General features: G+C 42.8%; 1 protein-coding gene across 1 annotated transcript in view; it reads right to left on the reverse strand.

The window, feature by feature from the left end:
- The window catches only part of COL22A1 (collagen type XXII alpha 1 chain), a 201863-nt gene extending 174707 nt beyond the window's left edge, over positions 1-27156 (reverse strand). Inside the window, exons 1-2 of the mRNA XM_035561694.1 lie at positions 27060-27156; positions 21558-22124 (exon numbers count right to left, since the gene is read on the reverse strand). Coding sequence (XP_035417587.1) covers positions 21558-22124; positions 27060-27150 — 658 coding nt within the window. The 5' untranslated portion in view covers positions 27151-27156. The remainder of the gene's footprint in view (positions 1-21557; positions 22125-27059) is intronic.
- Between the last annotated feature and the right edge of the window lie 400 nt (positions 27157-27556).

Consider the following 27556-nt stretch of genomic DNA (forward strand, 5'->3'; position numbering starts at 1 on the left):
ACTCCCCCCTTCTGCATTAGGAGAGAGGCAAATTACTATTTGTGCAATCAATGCTTAAAAAATTTTTTTTTGAGCTCTAGGTAACACTTAAGCAGTTATTTCCCATGCTTTATACAGGGTGTGGAGGCTGGATGCTTCCCCTTTTAAAGAGAGACTTGAGCCTTAGCTGAATATGGTGAAGGTTTGCGCATGTTTACCTGACTTATCTTGCAGAGGTACAGCCTTGGTGAGCAGATTTTATGGGCTGACCTGAAGAAGAAATTGTTTCTGGACGAGGACCTCACGAGAATAAGTTTGAGCTTGCAGAAGTGTAGCAGGACACATACTGTGCTGGGATTGCGTGTGAATGGACACGGGAGTAACAGTGGTGGAGTCTGCTACAGGATTATGACCAGACATATTAAAGCTTTTCATTTATCACTTTCTGATAAGATTATAAATAGTCTGTGTAATTAGCTAGAGTGGTGAAAACCATAAAGTGGCAGAAAATATACGTTCATTATAAAAATTATGCTACATACACGTGAGGGGAATGCAGGGGATGGAAAAAGAGAGCTAAGGAAGTTAATCCACTTCTTATAAACCTCCTAATAACTCCAAAACACACCCCACAAGTCCCATAGGGGACCAGTTGGCTCTTTGCCACCTGCTACTTCAGGGCAGTGGAAAAGGGACCCCATCAGCTCAGCAAACACCACGGGAGAACAAAGGCCCCTCTGCCAGGATTTGTTGGCACCGGCACCATTCCCACGCATCGCCCCACATCCCCTCCGAAGCGTAGGATGCCTGCGGCATGTTTAGCCCAAAGTGCCCCTGCTTGGCACTTTGTCCTCTTCCCCTCCTTATTCCCCCTGGGTCTTTTGGAAGCCCGAGCTGTCTGAAGCAGCCAGGGGGTTCCCTCGCACACCGAGCAGACATCATTGTGCTCTGCCCCAGTGAGCACAACTAATAACCGCAGCTCGCCTCCTTTAATTGAGGCTCTGAATAACCGAAAGCAAGTACCAACCCCTCCAACAAAGGCAAAGCTACCCTGACTGCAGAGCACAGCTGCCACTCACACAGGTCCAGGGTGGCATTTCACAAAAGCTGGTCTATTTGCATGGAAAGCAGCTATCACAAAAACAGATGCAAGCAAGCCGAGGCCAGCGTGAATTCCAGGAAGTCCCCATGGCAGACCGCATGTGTAGGTTTCCCTGCACCACACTTCCTCACCACCAGCAGCCCAGCTAAATTATTTTGTCTCCCCCCCCCCCCAGGATTTTCTAAGCAGCTGTGGAAGCCCGGGGGAATGACATACATGCTGGTGATGAAAATTACTGCAAACCAGAGGGTGTTTTTTCAGCTCGGAATACAAAACAGATCAGCTTTTCTGCAGTCATTGGTAAGAAAAATACTAATTAGTGCTAAGTGTGGTGATAGGCCAACTCTTTTGCTTAGTTGTTCATTCATTAGAGTGAAATTAATCTGGATTTAGATCGCTGTAAATGAGCGCAGAATGTAGCTGGGTGTTTTGTTTTCTGACTACCCGTCTGTCGCTGACAGCAGTGAAACAAAGCTAAACGTGCAATGTTGGACACCACAAACTGAGCCTTATCCCTAATGGCCAAGGTCTGCTATGAAACAACAAAATGTCCTGTTATGGCTGCTAACCCCCAAACCTCAATTTGAGGTTGGGCGGATATTCACCTGAACTGAGATTAATCTAGGTGAGCCTCCCACAGAGTTATTGGGGAGCAAGGAGAGGAGACGGAAAGGCAGCTTGCCTCAGCTTGCCTTTTGTGGAGAGGTCAAAGATAGCTTTGCCTTAATAAACAGTGATTACATAAAATTATATATGTAATTATTATATAATTATATATAATACAACACATTTTTGCCTTTGATCATGAGATGCCATGAGCTTCTGTATCTCACTGGGCTCCCCATCCCAGCAATATATCAGATTAGACTTCATGGCTCACTGAACAAAAACCCAAGTCCCCACAGAAGAAGTCACCATCAAGGATGTGATAAGCGTATGAACTAGTTACTGGCTCGATGGCTGTGCTGCTAAAGGCAAGACAATGCAAGCATTCAAGATGAGCTGAGGGAAACTCCACCCACCCCCCAAAATAGTGTAGTATGGCCCAATGGTTCCGCACTCAAACATCCGATCTGCTTTACAGTGCTCAAAGCTTTTTACATATTTCTATACAAACTAAACTTGGTCTCTTGCCATGAGGGAGAGAAGGCAGAGCTGAACTCTTCTACTCCCATCCACCCCAAAACAGGATGCCACATTCCCGCTGCCTATTAGGGAATGTTTCCTGGCCCAGGACTCTGCTACCCCCTGAACCATGTCCGGGCATTGTTTAGAAAGTGCTCATTAGCACAGAGTGAACCCACAGAATCCTAGAATCATTAAGGTTGGAAAAGACCTTCAAGATCATCTGGTCCAACCATCGCTCTACTATGAATGTCACCCACTAAACCTCATCCCTAAGCACCACGTCCAACCTTTCCTTGAACACCCCCAGGGACGGTGACTCCACCACCTCCCTGGGCAACCCGTCCCAATGCCTGACTGCTCCTTCCGAGAAGAAATGGCTCCTCATTTCCAACCTGAACCTCCCCTGGCACAACTTGAGGCCATTCCCTCTAGTCCTATCACTAGTTACCTGTGAGAAGAGGCCAACCCCCAGCTCCCCACACCTCCCTTTCAGGGAGTTGCAGAGAGCAATAAGGTCTCCCCTGAGCCTCCTCTTCTCCAGACTGAACACCCCCAGTTCCCTCAGCCGCTCCTCGTAGGACCCATGGAGTGTCCCAAGGCCTGTGGTGGGACAGCGCCAGGGCCCAGGCCCTGTGCAGGTAGCGGTACAGTTCACAAGCACCTATGTTAACACAGCACCTTTCTCCTTGTCCCACTGCGTGTGTATGTGTACAGTCAGAGTCTCCATCACTACTCCTCAGCACAGCCGCCCACAGAGAGGGAAGTCTTACTGAGAGTGGCTGCTTGAATCCCAGAGCTCACTCTGAGCTATCCAGAACAGCAAGGATGTGGAGGAGTTACTCCAGCTTTGTTTACGATGGAGCACAAAGGAGACAAGGGCATGTTAACTCCTTAAGTACCAGTGGTAGCTACTATTGGTAGCTTAAGCTTCACCAGGACACTGCCTTAAGCTACTAGTAGTGGTAGTGTAGTTGGACAAGAGGACAGACAGGCAGAATGCCTTCCAGTTGTTGGTGACTCCAGCTGACAATGGCCTACACAGGGGCACTTCTTTAAGCAGGACGAAGATGCTTTTATGTGACACATAGCTTTACAGGAGGAGGGAATTATCATGTAAGAAGTAAGAATGCAGGACTGAGCCCTTTCAGTGTCAGACTTCATCCATCCCATCCATAAAACCATAAAATCATAGTGATTTGGGTTGGAAGAGGCCTTTAAAGATCCTCTGGTAAGGCAGATAGTAATAGGACAAGGGGGAATGATTTTAAACTAAAAGAAGGGAGATTTTGATTAGATATAAGGAAGAAATTCTTCACGCAGAGGGTGGTGAGGCCCTGGCATAGGCTGCCCAGAGAAGCTGTGGATGCCCCATCCGTGGAGGTGCTCAAGGCCAGGCTGGATGGGGCTTTGGGCAACCTGGGCTGGTGGGAGGTGTCCCTGCCCATGGCAGGGGGTTGGAACTGGATGGGCTTTAAAGTCCCTTCCAGTCTAAACCATTCTATGATTCTATGATCCTATGATTCTGGTCCAACCCCACTGGCATGGGCAGGGACGCCATGCACTTCACCTGTCGTTCCCTAGCCATCCACTAACTGTCACACCATTAGTTTCACAGCAGAACTGTCTTTCTTAACAGTGATCAATCCCAAGGCCAGTTCCTCCTGAATTGCTCCAGCGCTGCCTCTCTGGGAAGCAGGCAGGTCAGAGGGACAGACATGGAGCCAGCAATCCTGGTGGGAAAGTGAGAGCTTGCTGTCTGAGGTGATCACCGGCACGAGCGTATGCCCTCTTTCCCTGGGAAGGGTTAGATATGTGGCATTGTTTTCCATGCCCCTAACTGACTCAGGATTAGCTACTGAGAAACATCTTGGCAGCCTTCCAGGCCACCACACAAGAAAAGCACTCTATTGCCTTATGTACAAACAAAGTCTTCAATTTGTCTCTAATCATCTCCATTAGAGCACAGTTTGCCTTCTAATCAGGGACGTGTTTGCCATTTTTCCTTCTTCCCATTTTCCCCTCATGCCAGGGCAAAGTTGCTGCAATGAAAAAAAAAACCTTATACACATAAACAGTTATAGATCTAAACATCCCTCCCACCAGAGTCTGGAAGCTCAGTCTGACAGAGAGCTGCTCTGGTAGCTTTTTGTCTGGAGGCAAGCATGAGGCAATGTATTGGTGATCTCTCAAAGAGGTTTTTTCATCTCTCACTACCAGATTAACAGAATTTGCAGCGACAGGGAATGACCAGCATCAAAGCTTCTCGTACAGGACATCAGACCCGTCATGTCCCACTGAGATATCTGCTAGTTTGGGAGTGAATCTCTTCTTTCGCAGAAGAAAATTCTGTTAAATCCAGCAGTTTGAGGATAAGCTGAGCAAGACCGTACCTCTTACAAAAGCATCAACCTGCATTTAAAAAGACCAAAGGGACACACTCTACCAACACTCCTGGTGATCTTGTTGCAGTGATTAATTATCCTCAGAGTTTAAAAAAAAAAAAACAAATCTTTTGTGCCCCTTGAGAAGCAGCCTTCAGTTCCCACTTTTGTCGTGCTGAAGGGATTCAGCCAGTCAGCGTGCCATAGTGTTTTTCAAAGTGTTTGTGGTCCGGTTTGTTATGCAGAGGTTGCGGTTGACTCCACAATTCCCATAAGTGCAACAAGTTCTAACATAGCCGACTGTCCCTTTGTTTTCAGCTTTCCATACTTCTTCAAAGGCCTGATGGGCACTGATGGTCATACCCCCTAATATGATGGTCATACCCCCTAATATATCATTCTACAGGTGGTTTGGGAATTTAGATCATTAGCAAGACTGGTCTTTAATGTGGCATGAATTTTTTATGTTGGTACAAGGTCACTTAAAACTCCAAATAAAACAGTAACATAAAGATAAGATTCAGAATCAGCCCAAAGCAAAGAATTATACATTAATCAGATTGGCAGTCTTGTTTGAAAGGAAGTATATTTTAAACCACATTCTTAGACCAGGAAAAAAAAATAAGAAAAACACAAAATCCATTCTTTTAATCAGAGTATGTTACTGAGATCATGTTTCTCTAAATATAATAAAGCTGAGAATCTCCAGAGAGGCTCCAGAGGCCTTTTAATAAATATGAAAAGCATAAAGAGAGAATGGCAATATAATATCTGGGCTGTAAAGGGCAAATTTCATCCCTGGTCAGAAGCAAGCCTTGAATCATGAGGCGGATTAATACTTGCTATAATTATTGAGCAAGAATGAGTTTGGACCTATATATTTAAAACAGAGACACAGGACTCGACTATAGACATGTCTTCTCTGCTGATCTTTAAGGAGGGCTGGGCAAGCACCAGCTAAGGACAGGGCAATATTTTAATAGGTCTATATTGGAAGCAGTATCAGTACCTTGCATCTGCAGCACAAGGACTTTCTTGTGAAGATATTTCATACAGTTATTGAATAAACACAAGTTTTCATCATAAAGTATCTGTCCAAGCAAACATAAAGCTGCGCATGCAGATCCTATTTGCCTTAACGACAGGTACATTAACTGCTAAACGCAATTGCTTTTTAATTAACATTGTCGTGGTGTACATTATTTAACTAAGAGAGCATACACCTGCAGCTGCATTTCATCTCTATACGCCTCACTTTCATTGAAAAGAGCTGCCATAGCAGAAGCAGTGTATCCAGCAGGGGAGGTTAAATGATGCTAGGCAGAATCTCAGGGGAGAAAGCTCTGTGTTTTATTTTCCTAGGTGAAAGATAACATTTAACACTTCTTCACACTATCACTCCAGCACAGCTCCTCCTTGGCTACAAACCTAAAAGTGTAGGGAGACTCAAACTTGGCATCCAGCCTGATGATGGGACGAGAGTGAGATGAAAAGCTCCACTTAGGAGCAGGAAAACAACTGACACCCAGACCCGAGATGGGTTTCTCTTTACTGACTTCGGCTGCTTTTTTATAGTTCCTACCAATTCTTGGAAAATAACGCACAATGTGGGAAAAAAAAAAAAAGGCAAAACAAAAAAAAAATCTTAAGCAGAAAATGACTACCCAGTTATAGATACATTGCAGATATACTTCTGTGTTCTCCACTGTCCCCTCCAAAATCATATAATTAAACATCTATTCGATGGAAACTCAGTCTGTACTATTCTGAAATTAGGACTCTCCGCTCCCCCCATGGGAGCACAGACCCACCCAGCATGAATAGCATGTTTAGCCACCCCTGTGGTTTACATTCCCTGGATTTACATTTACTGAAAGAAAATCACTCGATTCACATGCAGTTATATATACATATGCACATACATACATTAAAGAAAAAAAAAAATCCCCTAGCAGATGCTATAATAAGAAGTGAGTGAAATGAAGTGAAAAGAAAGGCTCTGGATGGAGCCTGCTAACCAAAGGAGACTAATTCCAAGCTAGAATTGTGGAATATGCTCGAGTCCTTTAGGAGATGTGGAATTCCCCATCAGCAATCAGCCAGAAAGAGACCCACAAAACGATGACCAGCCTCCACCTTCACTTAACATCTTGATCTAGACTTCATCTTCTACTCAGTTTGAAACCACCCCATCATAGGCAGCAGCTCCCTAGGCTAAACAGGTGATGGGGGCCCTAATCCCATTGCCTTCTGCTGTCACCAGGTGATTTGGAAGCTTATGCCATAACAAAGGGAGGGGGGGAGCCACAGACAACCCAAACTCTTTGTGACTCTGCACTTCTACCTGCTGCTCTTGGCATTTTTCCCTCTCCTCCCACTGCAGCACAGATTTACGGGTAGAAAACACTTTTCCTGAAAAGCTGTTTTTCTTCTGTACGCTTTGTGGTGAAGGGAAGACAATTATTGGGAAGAAAAAAGAACAGAACAGAAGATGAAAGGGCCAGCTTCACACAATTACAGCCTCAAGGGCCACTCCTGAACTGCCCCAACCTCACATCGTCCTAGCATGACACCGACAACGTCTGTTTATCAGCAAGAGAAGACAAGTGAGCAGAAACACCTTCTGGAAAGCTACAAAGCCAGGACAGGTCCACACTGAGGGCTGGAGCATGCTAGGGAGACACAGGAAACACAAATCCCATGCCCAATGCAACCACGTATACCCAAAGAAACAAACTTCTAAAAAGATTTTCTGCATTGGCTTCACATATCTCCTCTGGTAGTAGGACAAGCGGTGTTTTAGAATGGAAAAGGTTAGATCCTACACAAAGATCGTGCGTCTTCTTTAGGCACCAAGCCTCTCACACAAATCTTCAGTTTTTCCCATAGTGAAGGGAGCTGCACCACACCTAACAGCGTATCAGTGCTTTACAACCCTATAAAGTCGCCAGCGTGGTGAGGATATCATACAAGCCCAACCCCACAGCAGGCTGCATGTACACAGATGAAACAAAGAGCAATGTGGTGGCTCCTTCAGCAGCAGAGAGATCCTTCGAGGTGAGGCTCAGGACCTGCTGGGGAACACCAGGGGATGTGTGCCACTGCTGCAGTGTTCAAACAGCTTAATTCCAGCATGATGTGCGTGTAAATCAGGTCACCTAAGGTTTTCCTCTGAGATCCTATACTGCCCTGCTGTGTGAACGGAAGAAAACCACTGAATCCACCAGAAATGACTCAGGATTGATGTAAATAGCTGCGCAATGTTGTGGCAAATCAGAGTCTAATACTTTCTCTGAGGTTTTGTTTAATTAAAAAAAAAATATCTTACATTAGTAGTTCATGAAAAATAATTTGCAGTGAGATATTACTGAGGATAAACACAAATGAGTGTAACTACTCTGGGCTTTAGGTGACAGACACAAAATAAATCTTACTGCACTAGCAATAATCTAAATTAAGAATTAAGATCACTTAAAAAAAAAAAAAAGTTAAAAAAAGGAAACAACCTCTGGTAGGATCTGAACAAGGAATAACTTTTCCATCCCTGTGAAACCAAGAGATGGGTTTGGAAATTTCAACAGGGTGTAACATTTATGACCAAGGCTTGAACCCATGAAAATCAAAGAAAAAAAGCTGAGACTTCTCTTTATTACAGGTCCCCTGCACTAAAACAAATAAATACAGCCACCTCCAAAGCCAAATTAGTTGAGGTATGTAATCATCCCAAAAATAGTTTGTAGGGCTGAATGTGGTTGCAGAGTGTAGTAATCCATGTACTAATTGCATTTGTTTTGTGGTCCTGTGCCTTATTCTTGTCATGTCAGCAAGTACCCTGGACAGTATTTTTGGCTAAATAATAATATGCAAAAAGGTTTACAATGAAAAAAAAAAAATCCCACACATTGGGATAAACTGTTAAATATAGATGATAAAAATCCTTGATTCTGAACCAGCCATAAAGAGGTTCCTGTGTGCCATCCTACATTGTGTGAACATGCAGTGTCTCACAGCATATAAAACTGTGAGCATGTAAATTTTACCTTGGTGAAAAATACATCATAAATATAATATTAGCCCAAGGAAATTAATTCTTCAGGATATCATCAAGGCCACTGTGAAGTCAAAGAACAGTTTATCAGATAAACAAGCCACGCATCAGCTGCTATGCTTGCTAACAGGAATAGGGATAGCCAGTGGAAATGATGTTGAATTTTCGAAAGATTTGTAGCTCTGCAAATTTTACACTCGTCTCCTCAAACAGCTCTGTTAAAAATCAACATGCACGACTCACTATTCCAGTCCAGATCTCTCTGATAGCTTGGAGGAACAGTTAGCAGATACCTCCCTAAATATATTGATTTGTAACTAACACAGTAAATTTTCTAGGACATTTTGCCTTTTTTAGCACAGGACGTTATATACTCACAGTTCAGGGAGTCTCGTGGCCTGTGCGATACTGCTGAGATAATGACGGCTTCCTTCTGGCTCTGTGCTCTGTTAACCTTTTCATTAAAGCAGTGAGCTCGGAACTAATAGGGCCACGAGTCTAGAAGGGGGTCGTGTCTCTGGAAGGTGAGTTGTGACTGCAGGTTCTCCCTAAGCTGCACGAGGGCAGGGGGATTATGCCAATGTGCATACTCTGACAGGGCCCCTGGGGCAGGGCACTGCCAAAATACATAGGGAATGAAAAATACAAGAATGAAGAAAAAAAAAAATGGAGAGAAAAAGGATATCCAAGGTTCTTAATCTAGCCATCGAAGGGAAGGGACTTGAAGATCTCCAAGGAGAAGACTCCACAACCTCTCTGGGCAACCTGTGCCAGTGCTCTGGCACCTGCAGAGAACAGAATTGCTGCCTGATGTCCAGAGGGAACCTCCTCTGCTCCAGTTTGTGCCCATTGCCTCTTGTCCTGGCACTGGGCACTACTGGAAAGAGCCTGGCTCCATCTTCATTGCATCCTTCCTTCAGGTATTTATATATTTTGATGAGATCAGGTGAACATCGATGAGAAATTGAACAAAGACTTTTTAATTACCATACTTAGGCACTCTGATGATTCAAAGTCACTTGCCGGTCTTCCAGTCCATAGCCCCAAACCCACAAGATGCACCAGCAGCTCTTCAGCTGGGCTTTTTCACCACGTCCCACACATGACTTCCGTGATTCTTAGCTTACATAGATGGGAAGATGACTGGTATGGGCCCGTACCATGAACTTGGTAGCACACGAACAGGTCTGAGCAAGGACCCTTCCCATTTTGCTTCCAGCAGAGAGAACAGTTTGGTTTTGTGTCTGTCTTTATTACAGTGATAACCTGAAAGATCATTAAACAGGAGTGGATTTGTGGGCCTGTCTCAGGACGCAACCTACATGCTTCAATTAACGGGAAATAAGGCTATCCTTAGTGAAGGTGTCTTTCAACAACATTAATTAAAATAGCTGTCTCCTTCTCTATTACTCCTAATTGTATTTCAGCCATTAGTTGTTTTTTAAAGCATTATTTCCTTGCTATAATGAGCCAAGAGACTGCACCAGGTACTATCACAGTGCACTTTACTTCAAGAGCCAATTTACCGCAATCCTTAGGAAGGATCCCAAGATAAAGGAGAGGAAACAATTCTTTTTGCAAGTGTAGTCCTTTCTGCACACAACTGAGGGATGAAGTACAATTTACTAGTACAAGATTTGACCCAAAACATACAGCAGTACTAGAAAAATAGTTTTCTAACCTGGCGTTGTCTCCTGCAACTGCACAAATACCACAGCCTCAGATAGGTAGACAAGAAATGTGATGCGTACAATACAACCACGCTAGCTTATATATGCACCTGTAACGCAGGTCCCACTAGCCAGATTTGCTAGCATAAGGAACCAAACGTTATTGTATTCCCAGAATGCTGCAGAAAAGTTTCGACTCATTTGCTTTTGGCTGTCAACGCGAGGGATACAAGCGAGTTATCTAAGCTCTCTCAGAAGTTAATGAAAAGGGATAGGCACTCCGAAGTTGAATCATGCCACCTGTCTTGGACAGTCTTCTTAGAAAAGGATGAATCACCCTCCGGAGGTGTCTACTCCTTTTCACTGACTATCAAAAGAGTCTAGACAAATAACTTTCAGGCCACTGAAGTTAGGAAATATGAATCCCGCTGAAGACACCTGAAGGTAAAGATACGGTATTGTTTAATTCAATTTATGGATCTCAGTTCTGATCCAACATCTGTTTTAAACTCAGAAACACCCTTCAAGGAATTAGAGTGATTTGCCAAAAAGCATTAGCACTAGAGACTAAAATTCTGCTGCGCCATCCTACTTGTGTTATATTAGTATTGCAGCCTCTCGCAGAGATGTTATGTCTTCACTGCCAAAAGTGAGAGGTTTTTATAGCAGACAACTAATATATGTTATCCATCTTGCTATAAAACCCTGGGGGGAAAAAAGCACAGTGATTCTGACTGCAGTGTAGCTAAACGAAGTCTTGCCCAGAGGTGGCGGATTGGGTTGATCGTGTGTAGTTACACTGCAGTAAAAATGTCCTGTATTTCATCTTCACTAGGGTTTTAACGTGTTATGGCTTTTTATCTGCCTCACTGTAAAAAAAAAAAAAAAAAAAAGAGGGACTGATACTTCAGGCTGAAAGGACACAGCTTTACTTTCTGGAGTTTACACGCATATATATGTATGTGTGTTTATATGTATTGCTTAATTTCCTAGAATATAGATCAAGTTATAGCCAAACTGACACTTAATTTTTCCTATTAAGATGTAATGAAATGAACTGAGTTTTGAAACCTGACATCATACAAGGCTGCCATTCAACAATTTAGGAACAGCAAGGGAGAAAAATCACTGTATCCAGTTGATCCAGCTAATTTTCCTGAAAGATACCTTCCCTATTTCTGATCAGCATTAGTACTTACAGTTCCCAAAATGGAGAGTGCACCAAAAAGCATTTTTGCAGAACTCCACACCATTCTCTGTCATTTGTAACTACATCAATACCACCAAGCTTGTTACAATCTCTTATCTGCATTTTAAAGAAACCAATTACTACTCTAAAAAGCCCTAGATGTTCAAAATGCTCTCACTGCTTTTGTTTCATATTATAAACCAATTACCAATTAAAAAAAAGGAATTTGGTCCTTGGGTGTAACTTGTAGGGACCTTGATGGGGTTGAAACTCTAACCCTACAATTTACTAACAAAAATAGTCCACCAGCTAAACCACACTGCGGCTCTACCACTGGGGAAGAAATATTCTCAACAAACCAGTACACTGCAATTCGATTTTCTCTGTTGGTTCAGCTGATTTGAAAATAAAATGAGATTGAGAATAAAATGAGAAATGAAATTCAGTAGCAGAAAGGATCTTTACAAGCTTTCCAAAAAAGAAAGTACTCACCACTTCGCTTTATGTTACTGCTGGATGAAAAAGGAAATGGTTAACTCATTTGAGTTTGAACTCCAGTAACAACGTCTGGGTGAAGATCTCTATTGCAGAGAGTCCACACAAGCTTTCCATGGATCAGAAACCTACCTAAAAATCTTCATAATAAGCCCTTATAAATTTAAATGACAAGATTTGCTTCAGTCACGGGCACAGGATAAACATCATAGCGTCCTAAACACAGCTCAGCCAAACTCAGAACTGGAAACAGTGGTTTCATCCCAGATCCTAAAAATAAGTGGTCCTGCCCAGGTTGTTTCAGGTGTTGTTACATTAACAACAGGTTAATGTTAACAGGCAGGTTAACTAGGTCTGAGCAAGGTTTTGTTTTCATGGTTCAACTCTGCAAGTGAAATGGTTTCCAAAAGCAGTTCAACTTTCAGGTGATACGAAGATTTTGATTCAACCCTGCAAAATGGCACAAATTTCCCAGTGAAACTCTTTGATGAGAAAGTTGCTATTTACCCAGGTCAGAGTTTTTATGCTAAACTTTAGCCCAAGTGTCACAGGCAGCCTCATCACCTGTTGCAGATCTCATTGCAGCTATCCACTACAGGATTTTCAGCCTTCAATAATATGGAGCCAGAAGAAAAGAAGAAAAAAAAAGAAAAAAAAAAGAAAAAAACACCAAAAACCTTAGAGACCAAGCTCACCATTGCTATATGAGGTTTACTGAAACATTTATTTCATAAGAAGTTGTGGGGTTCAGGAAATACCCTAGGTTTCAGGAGAAAGCATAATATGCTGTGATGGGATCTTTGAGGCATTGTATGGGGTTTGGCGTGCTCTGGTGAGCATTCACATTTCTCTGTCACTTGCAATAGATTGTAACAGCTCCGTTAGCAGAACTGGAATTAAATGTCCATAGCACGTTTCCAGATCTGGCTTTCCCTATCCTAAATAGGGCTTCATCCCCAAGTCAGAGTAGAGCAAGAGGAAATCTTTAACTTAGAGGTGCGCCTAACCGGGGTGGGTGATTGCCTAGCTCCATGTGCTGAGAGATACCATTAGACTTTTGTGGCACATAAAGCACGAACAAGAAGGCCTAGAAGATTAAATAAGTGGGCTCCTTTCAATGAAAGGTCAGCTTAGAGGGCTGTTAAGTAAAGAGGAAAAAAGCCCTGACAACACAACAGCTGCTGAGCTTTATAGGCCCTTTAGCTTTTCAAAGGACACCTGGCAATGGTTTTCTCCTCATCTCTCTGTTTAGCTTGGACAGAAAAGCCTTTAACTAAACCTGAAACCTTAGAGGTTTTTGTGTGCCTTGCCCTAGTTTCCTCCTGAGCACCTGCCCAGAGGTTATTCTTTCTGCTGAGGGTTCCTCACAGGTCCATTAGAAAGGAAACACCCAAGGACGAGCCCTCTCTTTCACCCTGTCTTTTGGAATCCACTGGAGCAGACAGAAAGCCTCCTTGTGATTGCAGGTGGATAGTACTGGGCTCCACAGCCTCATTTCAGAAAGCGCTGAGCACCCTGAGTTCCTGCAAAATCAATGAGGGCTGCAGGCGGTGTTGAAACACAAGCTGCTAATAACTTTCAGCACACAACAGTATGTCCCAGTCTTTTGTCTGTTCCTATTTCTGCATTTCTCTTTCATTCCTACCCTGTTTAGGAAAGGCTCCCACAGTCACCGTATTTTTCCTCTTTTTGTTCTCTAAACGGCACATTACTTTTTCATAAGACGTAATTTCTCCTGCCACTGAGACCCATACTTTTCCTGAGTGTCTCAATGTTTCTTCCTAATGTCTGGGGCTCACTTTTATTTGTCATGGGTCTAATCTTCTCTCTGGCTTTACAATTAGTTTTGCTGCACATTAAACATTATTCAGAGAGATTTCTTAACTGAAAAGCAAGAAAAACTATTTCAAGCTAGAAGAGATGTTATCATTCAACTAGATTCTGTGATTTTGGACAATACAGTGGTGGCAGTCCAGAGATTCATTGTTTTATGTAAAAGTTTGCCCATGTTTTATGATGCTACTACTTTTATGAAAGAAAGAAACTGGAGATAAGAAAGGCAAGTAAAAAAGATTTAATTGATCCCATTTTATTATATCTCTACCTTCAGAGGCCCTCGTTAAGGTTCCCAGTAGTCTGTAGGAAGCTACAGGTTTGGAACAGATTCCTTTTTTTCAGCTGTACCGGAGTAGTAGTAACTCCATTTTCTGCCACGGAGTTACTTCTAAAAATACGTTGTTTAGAGGAGTGCTCGATCCACACCTTTGCTCCCTAAGCAAAAAGCAGGAACAAGACCAGAGTTGCAAGGCTGAATTTCCTCCTTAACCAAAAGACGATGACTAACATACTGCATTCTCCAGAGGACCAGGGAAGAAAACCAAATTGATAAATCCCTTTCCAAAATAGTAGCAGTGAGAGCAATGGTCGGGTCACTCGTCCCGCCACCAGGAAGATGCTCCCAGCCAGGCACAGCGCGTATCTGAGGAGGGAGAGCTCTGTGGTTACAGGTACCACCCCAAACAACCAGAAGCTAAGTTAATGGTAAGGCAACAATAATTCCTCATACTGAACAGCCTATTTAAGGGAAATGTAATGAAATCATGAAGAGATCAGTCTGCGGTGGGATATTTTTGTTAAACAGGCAGTTTATTCAAGGCAAATAAGCTGTGCTGAAGCCTAGAAGATGAGTTTGAATGGGAAGAACTTGCCTTGCAATCCATTTTGTGCACATTTTAACCATAGGATGGCAGAGCACAGGCTCACATTTTTGAGAAGAGCATTTTGCTCAGCTTTCTGAAGCCCTTAGCGAATGATATGTGGTTTATAAAGCTGGCATGAACCAGCTCTGTACCAAAAGTCACAGTCCAGCTCTTCCTCCCATCTCTAATTTCTTGTTCTCACCTCGTGCCAGTTTCTCCTCTGGGAAAGCAAATGGCCATGTGGCTGCACGGTGAACTAAATCTGAGTGCAAACTAATCCAGGAAAGAAGGCAACAACATTCATTGTCTCCCTGCTGTAGTTCGAGGTAGGGCCACGTAAAAGCCTGTGCTGACAGATGGGAGAAGGAAGCTGGGAAGAGTAAAGCCTTTCTTTGTTAGCAGCAGGGCTGGGTTTAACTGCCTGTAAAACGGCACTGTCGCTAACTCAGAATAAACCTATTCATTTCAGAGTCCCAAGTGAAATAGGAAGTTATTTAAGTGATATAGAGATTGTACACAAGCAGTACAGGACTGTAGTCACGATCTGGGAAAACGGTTACTTCTACAGGATCTGTGGAGGAACTGGAGCAACCAGCAGTCACCGCTCAACCTTGAGCTCAGGGGTTTCACCAGCTCTGGAATGGTTTTGGTTTAAGCTGGTGATGACCAGACCAAGTGGGAAATTGGATTCAAGAGTTGTAGGCAAATGCTTGATTTGAAAAACAAACAAAAAATGCTGCAAGAGAAAAAATATCCTTGCTGTGTTTGCTGGAGCCATAAACCAAGACACTAGGCTGTCCTTTAACCCAACAAATGGCAGAAGAAAGTTGCGCAATGTCATCCCCATGAAGCCCATCAAATATTTTATGCCCTCCCAGCCCACCATTCATGAAAAGTGAAAGCTTTTCTCCTCTTTAAGGAAAAGTTAAATCAATTGGAAATTCTCTCACAGATCCTTGATGTCTTGGCAGAAAACCGCAGTTATCCAGAAAATGTGGGAGTGAAAGGATGTGTGATCCTGTCATCTGTGACATGAAAGACTACTACAAACTGGAGATGCTACAGAGTTTGAGAAAGCCACCACTGCAGCTGGGGTTGACAAAAGCATGAAGAAGCAACAAGAGAAATCAGAGGTGATAGCAGCTGGGTCACTGCAGGTTTTTGTGTGTTTTTTTTTTTTTTTTTTTTTTTAAAGCAGCAGATGTCTGCTCAGCTTTTATCGGACTTTCCGAACCATCTGAAAGTGCCTAGATTTGCAAGTGAAAATCAAAATAATTGACTACTAATAAAACAAAAAGAATAGTAATCATCATTATTAATCAAAATTAGCAGCTGCACATAGCCTGGACATACTGTTAAGGAGCCGAATGTGGAACATCCCAGTAAGAATGCTGTCTGTGGCAGGTATGATGCATACATCAGGTAGAAGCACAAGAGTTAGAATATCTTCATGGGACAAACTGTGCTAACCAGACTTCAGCCAGTCTGTTAGACAGCAGACACTACTCTAAAACAGCTCTAACTTCTCTGCACTCAACCTGGAGGTGCGTGCCAGGAATTTTTCCGACTAAATTTATAGCCTACTTCTGGCATGCCCCAATTTCTGCGCAGATGACAAGAAGTTATGTTCACATTTGTGAAAGGTCTCTACAAGTGATCACAATAATGAAAAACAGCTTCTAAATGACCTTGCAATAAGAGCAGGTAAGACTTCAAACTATGACGAAGCTGAACTTTTGGAGAACCCAAATAGAGTCATACTCCAACTATGAAGGTTAAACCAGTCTACAGATTCCCAAGTCTACAAATTCTGCTCACCAAATTAAAAAGAAAACTACTACCACGACTAAGTTCATTAAAATATTTCAGGCTTCTCACTCCTGTCAGCTTGTTGAGTTCTACCTCCTTCCCTGCTTCATGATGCCTACCGCAAAGCTATCTAGAAATAAATGTTTTTACAGTGAAATCTCAGAGCTCAACAAGGAGTATAAAATGTTCATGTCAACAGTTAGGTAAATATTGCACTGATGTGTTCAGATATTTTGATACTCACCTGAGATTTGACCATAGTGATAAGTCTTTCAGGAGCTGTCAGTCACTGAATTGCCACAAGATATGGCAATTCAGATGCCCACCCTTTGTTGTCAGTATATGTGATAGTTTTAATATTGATGGCCAAGAAGAAACAGACCACTTTTCTGATGACAAGCTCTTCTGTGAACATGCCATGAACCTGAGGAAAGCTGACTTCAAAAAGAGACAGCTCTGAAGCTTTTAGAATATTATTTTGAATGGCACTCAAGCTGGTGTCTTGAAAGCCTGAACCTCTTTTGCATTAGAAACAGAGCAGTAGTAGCATAGGACTTATTTTATGCACTGTACACACAACCCAAAGTCAAGAAAGACACGTACAAAATAGAAAAATACATTTTAGGAATCATCTGAACATGTGATTGTTTTTGAGACTTCATCACAGGACTTGTTATTTGCTTTCAAATCAATAACAAAGCATTGGTACATACCAGATATCAAAACATTTCAACTCTAGTTCCTTGTGCTTGTAAAGAACTTGAGATTCATATGCTGACATACACGTTTGCAGAAGAACTCATCGTGGCACACAAATCACACTCACAGGCAACAAACTGACCGTAGGAAGGGCTACATTATACATACAGCTCACTACTGGACATAGGCCAATGCTGAGCACAGTACTTCCTTAGAAAACATTTGTGTGTGTGCTTCTCCTATTACTAGATATAGAAAAAATAGCTCTTAGCAGCGATTATAGGTCTAACGCCAAATTTCTTTTCAAAATCATACATGATGATGTGGTCCAAGGCTGCCAAGTCATAGACTTCTCCTTATGGTGCCAGTGAGTATTGAGAATGTTTTGGAAAGTCTTTGGTCAGTGTTGCAAACTGTACCTTATCATCTGTCCGGCTTAATGATAACAGAATAAACTCAAATATTACAGTGTCCAGAGCACTGTAATCAGTGTTATTTAAGAAATACAGGTGTTTTAGGGAGGCACTGCAATGTTTCCCCAATTAAGGCTTACCAGATGATAGTGTTAACCTCCAGAGCTAGCAGATTCGAGCCAGTCTGACAGCTTTATACATGCACTAAGTTACCAAGTTCAGCTTCGAATAAAACCTGTGTGTGAGCCAATTGGCTCTCTTTGACAAGCATAAGCCTACTATTTACCTCCCAGAAGCAGGTGCCAGTATATTTTTAAATATTCCATAGGTCTGTTGTTATCCCTACAACATATAAGCAGAAATCCTATTTAGAAACCAAGCCGCATCTCTGGAATTTTTAACAGAATACATCTCTCCTGCTGTCTTGTAAAACCATCACCCATTTTTGCCTGCTAACTATAGTCCAGAATGTAACAGAGACTTTTGGCAAAAATATCTCCCACTGCCACCATGTCTCACTGAGCAGACGTTATTTGATTCTGCTATGCTTACTTCCACAAGATCAAGTGAGAGCGAAAAATGTTACTAATGCTCATAATGACATATTCTTAGAAATAATTTCAGTTATATATAGCAAGATGGAATGACAGAGTCTAGGACAGACATCCAGTGAGACCAGAGACAAGAGATTATGAGCAGCTGCTGGCACGAAATCCTGTATTTGCAACACTGCACAACTCTTCATGTTCCATAGTACAGTAGCACAGGGACTGGAAGACTCATCACTAGTCAGTGCAACACAAAAAACTTTCTACCAGTTCCACTCATTGATTCATGTGTCTCCCAGGAGCTCACGGAAGATTATGTCTATTAAAACCCTGGCTTGGCTCTGACGATACGCGCTTTTATCTCAGAATGTGCACGAACTAAACAGCATCTTGGCATGTGCCCTTGTCACGTCTTCCACCCACCCAGTAGTTTGTACGTTCCTGTTTTATGCAGTGTTGTCATGTTAAAATTACAGAAATTTTACATCTACTGTAAGTTTTACCTTCGTAGTATGTATATCTATAGTCCTTACAGTGAACCCCTCTCCTGTTCGCACCATATTAACACAACTAAAAGTGGCACATGCACCAGAAAAGACTGGGTCCCATTCTCCACCAGCTCTCTGCCATCCTCCAAAACATTTCTACTTCACATATTCAGATACCAAAAAGTTATCTATCTCTATATTAATACTTCTGCTGATGGTGCTCTTGCTGTCTCATACTCTGCTTCAATGGCTAGCTCTGGTGCCACCAATAATTTCTTCATTTCACACAAAAATCACAAGATGGTTTGGGTTGGAAGGGACCTTAATGATAATATAATTCCAACCCCCCTGCCACGGGCAGGGACACCTTCTACTAGATGCAAAACAATAAATTAAACAAGTATAGAGAGACTGATTCTGCCTCAAAGCAGTTTCCTTGCATTCAATCTAGAAAGAAAAGACTTAGGAAGGATATGAAACCTGATCTAGCAAGGTTGGGCAACCTGTCTAGGTATCCCTGATCAAGCAGGGGTCAGGCCAGATGACCTCCAGAGGTCCCTTCCAACCTCAACTGCTCTGATTCTGTAACAGCCCTCCAAAGAGAAAAGACTGCTGTACAGAGGAAGAGAACAAATACTTTTTGGTATCCAGTGAAAACAGGATCAGATCAGGCTCCCAGTGTGGTGAGAGGGACTGAGGCCAGACATTGAGTAGAAAGTCTCCCCTGTTAAGACTGGAATGAAGGATCTAGGGACATTAGAGCATCTCAAGAGCACCCTTGAATCAGAAAAACACCACCTGGGAACACCTTTTGCATACCTATCTCCTATAATTGTTGTTGCTGTGGAAATCATGCAATTGCAAAGATTAATACATTTTTATGCACCTCTGTTTGTTCCCTTAGTCGATAACTCCCCTTTCCATCCTGGATCCACTTCTTTCAAATCCACCTGCATTCACTGTGTCCCACGTACTTAGATACTCAATTCCCCTTGTCACTGTGCACTTCCTTACACTTTGTTATTTTGCCTGAATGTCCCTCCAAATGTACAAGTTATCCACTCGTTGTTTGTTCAGCTAATTCCTTCCTCTCTGCTACCTTTCTTACTAATAATGTTTGCTGATGGCAGTCTGATTCCCTTTACTCTCACATTTGAAACAATTCATTTAGCAGTCTACCTTCCCCTTAAATTTCTCTGTATCTAACACAACTAAACTTTTCCCTTTCACCTGCCCTTTCAGTGTTTTTTTTTCTCCCCATCAAACCCACTAGTGAAGGTGGAAGCAAACACCTTGGAGAGTGATATGATCACACTCTGGAGTAAGGATGATCCTAGTAATCCTTTGGGATTTAATGAGGAGTGGTATGCACATATGTGGGGACCTAATATGGGCTCAGAAAGCCATAGGCAAATTGCATTATACTCTGTCAGATGGGCAAATGATTTCTTGAGAAGGCAACAAGAACAGTCCCAGGTAAGAAGTACTAAAAACAGTTTTCTGGAAAAGGAATGTAATAGATTTTTTTTTTTTTTTTTTTTAAGGAAAATCAGAATCTGGGAGGTCAGCAGCTGCATTAGGATGTTGTTTGAGTTGTGTCCACCAGAGGTGCTTACCCTTCCTTATTCTACCCTGGTCATAAGTGTGTCTGATTACATACAATTTCCACAGAAAAAGACCCAGCTCCTTCAATCTGCACCATGTACAGTCTATATACAGGATGACTTTCACTTGTATCATGATTACACTGTCATAAACATTTTTATTTAGACTGCAAAAAAGTAGTTGTACCTTGGCAGTGTCAACAGGTTTACGCCTGCTTGTGCTACTCACTGTATAAGAAGCATACATAAGTCCAGAGCATTAAAATAACACTTATTTCTTGCAAACGGAGGTCACAGAGAGCAATAAAAGCCTCACAACACCAGCCAGAAGGCCAGATTCTTTCCAGGCAAGTTATTGTCAACAGACAGTAACACAACTTCCCAGCCTGCAGACGTGGTCATTGACACTGCAATGCGTCAAAGCATCACACCGGGACTCAAGTTCAGACCCATGACCCAGAAAAATGTCTCATTAATTTGATCCAAAGAACCCCAAATGACCACAACACATACTGTGAAAAGCAGCAAAATCAGGTAACATTTATATAGTTATCAAAAACAAGAGAGTGATTTTTCAGCAGTAGAAGGAGAAAAGGTTGTGTTCCCATTAAAGGGCTGGGATGTAGCAGACAATGTTATTACAGTTCTTTTCCAAGGGGCTGGAAATTCAAAGTTCATTTGCGTGAGTTTCTGACACTGCTCTCTTAAACACAATTCAAAACATCACCAAAGTTTATATGGTTAGTAGCCAGACCACTTGTGAACACCAGTTGTCAGTAGAGTTGGGATGCTGAAAGGCCGAAAATAAAAAGTATCCTTTTGTTTCCTAGAGGATTAATCTCAGAAGCATCCAGAGAACTCTTTTCATATTATAATGCCACAAAATAAAAAAAAAAAGAAGTAATTTCTACACAAAATAGACCAAATTCTGGGTATAAATAAGATGTCAATCTTCACATCTATGCCAGGATATAGATCAAAAACTATTCAGTAATTCAAAGTATGATAGAGCAACTAAACTATATCGGAACAAAAAGGAAATTCACATTCCGCTCTCCAGGTGAGCGCTAGAAGCTGGCTTATATTTAATGCTAACTTGGGCAGAAGAACCCAGAAAGTGAGTGCTTCATTGCACTCCAGGTAGTAAAATGACTTCTTGCAGAGGGGAACAAAGCAGAAGACAATAAAATAAAGAACTATCAGCATAGAGTTAGAACCGGGTAATCATGGAAGGAAATAATCACAGCCCTATGTTAATTGCACCTATTATAATTCTCTTTGTGTAGAAGTGGAAGCTCTACTTACTTTCACAGAGACGTCTTCTCAGCTTCCCCCGAATTTTATCGATGGCATTGTAATCGGAGACATGAAACACGTGAGCAGACTTGGGTTCTGAAGCAATCTCATCAAGTTCCTCTTTTAAGGCTTCACCAACACCCACAGCAAAGATCCTAATTCCAGCCCGACGGGCTGCAGTGGCTGGATCCAAGACGTAATCCTGGCTCCTTCCATCAGTCAGAAGGATAGCCACTTTTTTAACAGTTCGATCACTAAGTCTCCCACCTGCTTCTTTGGAAAAACTGTACATGTTGATGTACCTGAGAGCATCTCCAGTGTTTGTGTTGCCCCCATAATACTTAATTTTTCTGGCGGCCTCTTTGATTTCCTCACGGGTTTTGTATTTTCCCAGGTCGAACTCGGTGGTCGGCCGATCACTGTATCGCACCACACCTACGCGGGTTTTATCCGGGCCAATCTCGAAAGTTTCCACCAAGTTAGCCACCCACTGCCGAACCTTCTCAAAATCTTCTTTTCCGACACTGGAGGAGGCATCCAAGATGAACACGAGGTCATAGTGAACGTTCTTGCAACCTGCAGGAGTGGCAGAATATATCGCTGAGGGAAGGTGAAAGACAAGTATCAGATATAACAAATGCTCCACGGGCATGGCTCCCCAGCGAGCCGTTCTGAGGAGGCAGCAAACCTCCCTGTCCTGCAGAGAAGGTGCAGATTCTCAGCCTCTCTTCCTTGTGATTCACCTCATCTGTTTCAGGACATCTACAGTAGATTGGCACACGCTTCTCTTTGAAATGCAAAGCCTTTCTCTTCCTGTGCTACTAACTTCCTTTGCTCAGTCTTTCACCTACACCATCTGCATGCATATGAAGCTATTTTTCTCTTTTAAAAACTTCATTGCAGTCCCTCTGCTCAGGCAATGCTCTGAAATGACCTTGGCAGCTCAAGAGACCTGCTCTGACCTTCCCTTTGCCAATCCTGACCTTGAGTAGTGAAGCTTTCATGTTCCCTCTTGCATTAGCATTATGATTTATTTATGCTTAGCTAGAAGCACTTCTTCTGCTCAGCATGATATCTTGGTGAAGCAAGTTTATAACAAGATTATTTTGATTTTGAGGCTCTCTGCCATTGACTATTGACTAAAGGATGACTCACTGAATACTGGGATGGCTTCCTTGACAACAAAGGGCAGTTCCTTTGTGTGAGAAAAGTTCACTTAACCCCACAAACGCTCTTTTGGCTCCAGCCATGATATTTGTAATCTGAGGCCTATGTAATCCGAAAGGCAGATGTATTTTAATTGCAGTTTTCTTGCCCTATGAAACCAGACTGGTCATATATTTGTCAGCTGCTTGCCAAGAAAATAGATCTCCCAGGAGATGTTTTCTAGCTCTCTGAGCATAGACACGCCAACCAGCAGTATATTCATAAAAAGACCCAGAGGTGACCAAGGTGTATCAACATAATGCCACAGCTGGACTAACTGTATACATAGATATATTTAATTTACTATTATTAACTATAGTCCCTAACAAATTACAGTTTCAAGACTGAAAACTGCTCCACAAAGTCAATTTATCTATGGTCACAACCATCAGCCATCATTTCTCCAGTAGTTCTTCTCCAACATCACCTTACGAAGTACAACCAATCACACAAATAACAAAGCACATATAACATAGTGCAAGACAGAGAGCTGGTCTGTACAAGTGCCTGTATCACTTCATCCCTTTTATAAGGCTTTTCTTTGCCCCATTGAACTGGAGATGTTATGTGTGTCCTCTGAATTGCTGGCAATTGCTTTTAAACCCTGCTGCTTTACCAGGCTTTGAGCTAGCCCACATCTATCCACATCCACTGAGGGCAGATCTGTCCTGTTCCACTGCAGGATCCCAACTTCCCCAACTATTCCCGCTACAGCTATGGCAATGACCTCCTTTGGGCTCTGACCTGGACCAACCAACCTACTTCCCTTGGTCAGAAAATCTGGGAGTAGACGTGAAAATATGTGACTCCAGTCATTCTCACTGTACAGTTTGTGTGTTTTCACATCAGACTAGTTCCAGCCAATTTCCAGCAATTAAATGCACATCAGTGACTAAGATACATCACATGTGCATCTGAAGTGCATCTTGCAGCTCAGTTTCGTAGGCAATTAATCCAGGGCTGCTCTCTAATATGAGCCAAAGCACAGCGACAGGAAATGCTTGGAAAATTCACTGTGGAAGTTTTGAAATCCTTGTCAGGGCCCTGAGAGCATGTTTATTCTGTGGGGTTTGGCTGTCAGGGATCCATGGCCTTGGGTGAGCTCCTCAGGAAGCTCTTCTAGAAGCATTCAAGAAACATTTGCCTCTCCTTCCCCTGGAAGCTGCTTTTAAGGTGAAGTTGTCACCCTTGGTCCTTGCCTGGGTCACTGACTGATTTCCCAGCTTCACCTCAGACCTGCTTCACCCCTGTGGACATGCCTGGACAGTGGCTGACCCCAGCTGCTGTCTTCAGACCTCACAGAATGAGAGAACAGTTTGGGTTGGAAGGGACCTCAAAGCCAATCCAGTTCCAACCTCCCTGCCGTGGGCAGGGACACCTCCCACCAGCCCAGGCTGCCCAAAGCCCCATCCAGCCTGGCCTTGAACGCCTCCACGGATGGGGCATCCACAGCTTCTCTGGGCAGCCTGTGCCAGCGCCTCACCACCCTCTGAATGAGGAATTTATTCTGAATGTCTAGTCTAAATCTATTATTTCTTAGTTTAAAGCCATTCCCCCTTGCCCTATCCCTACACCCCCTGACAAAATGTTCCTCCCCAGCTTTCCTGTAGCCCCCTTTAGGTACTGGAAGGCCACTCTAAGGTCTCCCCAGAGCCTTCTCTTCTCCAGGCTGAACAACCCCAACTCCCTCAGCCTGTCTTCATAGGAGAGGTGCTCCAGCCCCTTGATCATCTTTGTGGCCCTCCTCTGGACTCTTTCTAACAGGTCTATGTCCTTCTTGTGCTGGGGACCCCAGAGCTGAACACAGCACTCCAGGTGGGGCCTCATGAGAGCAGAGCAGAGGGGGACAATCACCTCCCTTGCCCTTCTGGCCACACTGCTTTTGATGCGGCCCAGCATACGGGTAGCGTTCTGGGCTGCAAGTGCACATTGCCTGCTCATGTTGAGCTTCTCATCAACCAACACCCCCAGGTCCTTCTCCTCAGGGCTCGTTTCAATCCATTCTCCACCCAGCCTGTATCTGTACTTGGGATTGCCCCGACCCAGATGCAGGACCTTGCACTTGGCCTTGTTGAACGTTACAAAGATCACACAGGCCCAACTCTCAAGCCTGTCAAGGTCCCAGAATGTTGCAGGTGATGAAAATGAACGTCTCTTGCTGTGTTAATTTCTGTTGCAAGGAATATTCCAGAGACCTCACCCAGGTGCTGCTGTTCCTCTAGTGTCTAAGGGAATAACTTGTACGTACGGGTTTGGGTTCATGTTGGGAACAACCTGTCCACACTAGATCATGTTCTGTGACGGCATTTTGTAAGTAAGGGAATGTGTTTCTCTAACCACAGAGCAAGAAAGGTCTGGATGGATACACCAGCAGCATGAGCAGCCTTCTGAACATTGCTGCAAGGAGGCAAATAGTAATTCTCTCAAGGGTAATAAGCGTGTGAAGATGATAGAATATATGGATTTATATTATGGGATGTCAATTACATTACATCCATGTATATAGGTTAGATTGCCAAGTGTAATTCTGCTTGCTCTTTGCAGAATGTAAAGGATATAACAGGAAAGGCTAAGCAAGAAATTTCTGCTTTCCAAATAAAAAAAATTATGTTAATCTATGTTGCCTGAATAAGAGAATACTAATCAAATGAGACTAACTAAAGAATATAAAGGTTTAACTATAAAGCCCACAAGGTGCAGACCTTCCTGTTGCTCATTTTAATGACTCTCAGCAGGTGAGATGGCTGCAGTTTAAAAACAAACACAACAGAAAGAATCTATCCTATCTGCGTTCAAGGGCAATGAGCCTTAAAACAAGGTTTTGAAGTTTAAAAAGCAATGCCTATTCAGGCAGTATTGCAGGGAAGAAAAAGACAGTCTTTCAGGATCATTTTCTTAAAGTTAGTGATTCTTTGCTTACAGACCTGATGGCAGTGAGATTAAATGCTGCAGAAAAGCTTTTACTAAATATTAATCTGCATTTTTAGCACAGTAATGTCCACTGCTGGACAAGATTGTTTTTTTTTTTTTTTTCCAAGAATGCTATTATAATGTTGTTTACTGGCAGAAAGAGTTCATGTTAAGGGAATATGGGAGATAGTTCATAGAAAGTGAACTTTCAGTTTTGTAATTACAGGAATGCTCTGTGGAAACAATTCTAGGAGTTGTATTCACCAGCTCAGACACTGAGTCAACCATTTTGCTATATTGCCATCAAAAATAGTCCACAAACAAGCCATAAGGCCAAAATTATTTAAAGTAATCACAGAAAGAACATATAAATGGTAGCACCATTTCCTTCCTGTGAGTGATCCACAAGCAGAAAAAAAGATGCAATTCCACATTATTTTGTTACTAAGTACTTATTCCTGTTAAACTTCATACAAAAAGCCTTACATAGATCACATAACATCACTGTAAAGCAGCTATTCCTTAGACAGCGAGAAGGTCTAAAAACTCCTTTTCTTTACTATAAATTAGCCAAGGATACAGAATAGCATCTTTGCTAGAAAAAGAGCCAGAAAGACTCCATCTCAAACATAAATAAGAGATAAAAAATAAACCTTTGGGCTTTCATAATGAATCAGCAGTGTAGGTCTACAATTGTATTTTCGCCGTGACCTCTAGCACTTCTAGATAACTCTTCCTACTCCCCCTCAAAAAATAATGTGTCCTTGTGAAGACGACCCATAGGAACAGCCTCTCAATCGCACCACCCTCATTCACAGAATCCCAGAGTGGCTGAGGTTGGAAGGGACCTCTGGAGGTGATCAGGTCCAAATCCCTGCTCAAGCAGGGCCACCTACAGCAGGTTGCCCTTCAGTGGCATTTGGGGGAAGGTGCTAACTGGCACAGACCAAAAACCATGTCAAGGTCCATTCTAGACAGTGGGAACCATGAGACAGAAGAATGAGAAGAGTACCTTGACTCTGTTTAGTGCACCAGGAAAGCCAGCCAGAAAGAAGGTTTGCCAGGTCTAATCTGAAACCCACTGAAGGCAATGTAAGGAGTGATCTCCATGCCATCTCCATAGATGAGGAATATCCTGAGCAAACTGCACGCTGCTCCCTTTGTTCTGGGTGGCTAAGACAACTTCTCTAAGCCCACAGCAGAACCAGAAACTCTAGTTAAATCGTAATCTTGATCCCTGAGTCACCTCCATCCCTAAGGTCTGTTTTATGTCTTTTCAGCAGTAAAAGTCTTTTTTTTTTTAAATTTGTTTTATTGTTTTCCTCCTACCAATGATAGCATCTCAGCCACGTAAAAGCCCCAGCAGCTATTTAACAGGAGTGGGATGCTGCATACCTGCTCTTTGTGCCTCAGTTCTCTCCCCGCCGAACACAAGTGTAAGAAGAACCAGGAGATGGGGTACGCGGCGTCTTCCCATAACAGACATATCTCCTTCCTCACATCAGCTTGTCTTTTCACCGTGGTGAGAAGCTTGTGAGAAATCCAATTTGTAGCCTAGCAAGGAAAATAAAGAGCAAGTGTTATCTCATAGAAAAACAAACAGAAGCAATGATGCAAGCCATGGGAGCACCTTTTTGGGGAGCTGTCGCTTCCGCCTGTCATTTTGTTGACCAGACACAAACCACTCAGACAAAGAGGCAAGAAGTTCACCTACTTTTCAAATGCTATAGCCTTTCACTGGCTCTATTCAGCGTGCAGCAGACTGAACAGAAAAAAGGAGAGAGATTACCAGATTATTATACTTTAATTGAGCCCACTGCCAACTACACAATCAAAGCACTGGAGTGGAAACCATTCCTGACCTGGCCCTCCCACACATTCATCATTAGGAG

This window comes from Cygnus atratus, chromosome 2 (assembly GCF_013377495.2).
Source record: "Cygnus atratus isolate AKBS03 ecotype Queensland, Australia chromosome 2, CAtr_DNAZoo_HiC_assembly, whole genome shotgun sequence".
Lineage (NCBI taxonomy): Eukaryota > Metazoa > Chordata > Aves > Anseriformes > Anatidae > Cygnus > Cygnus atratus.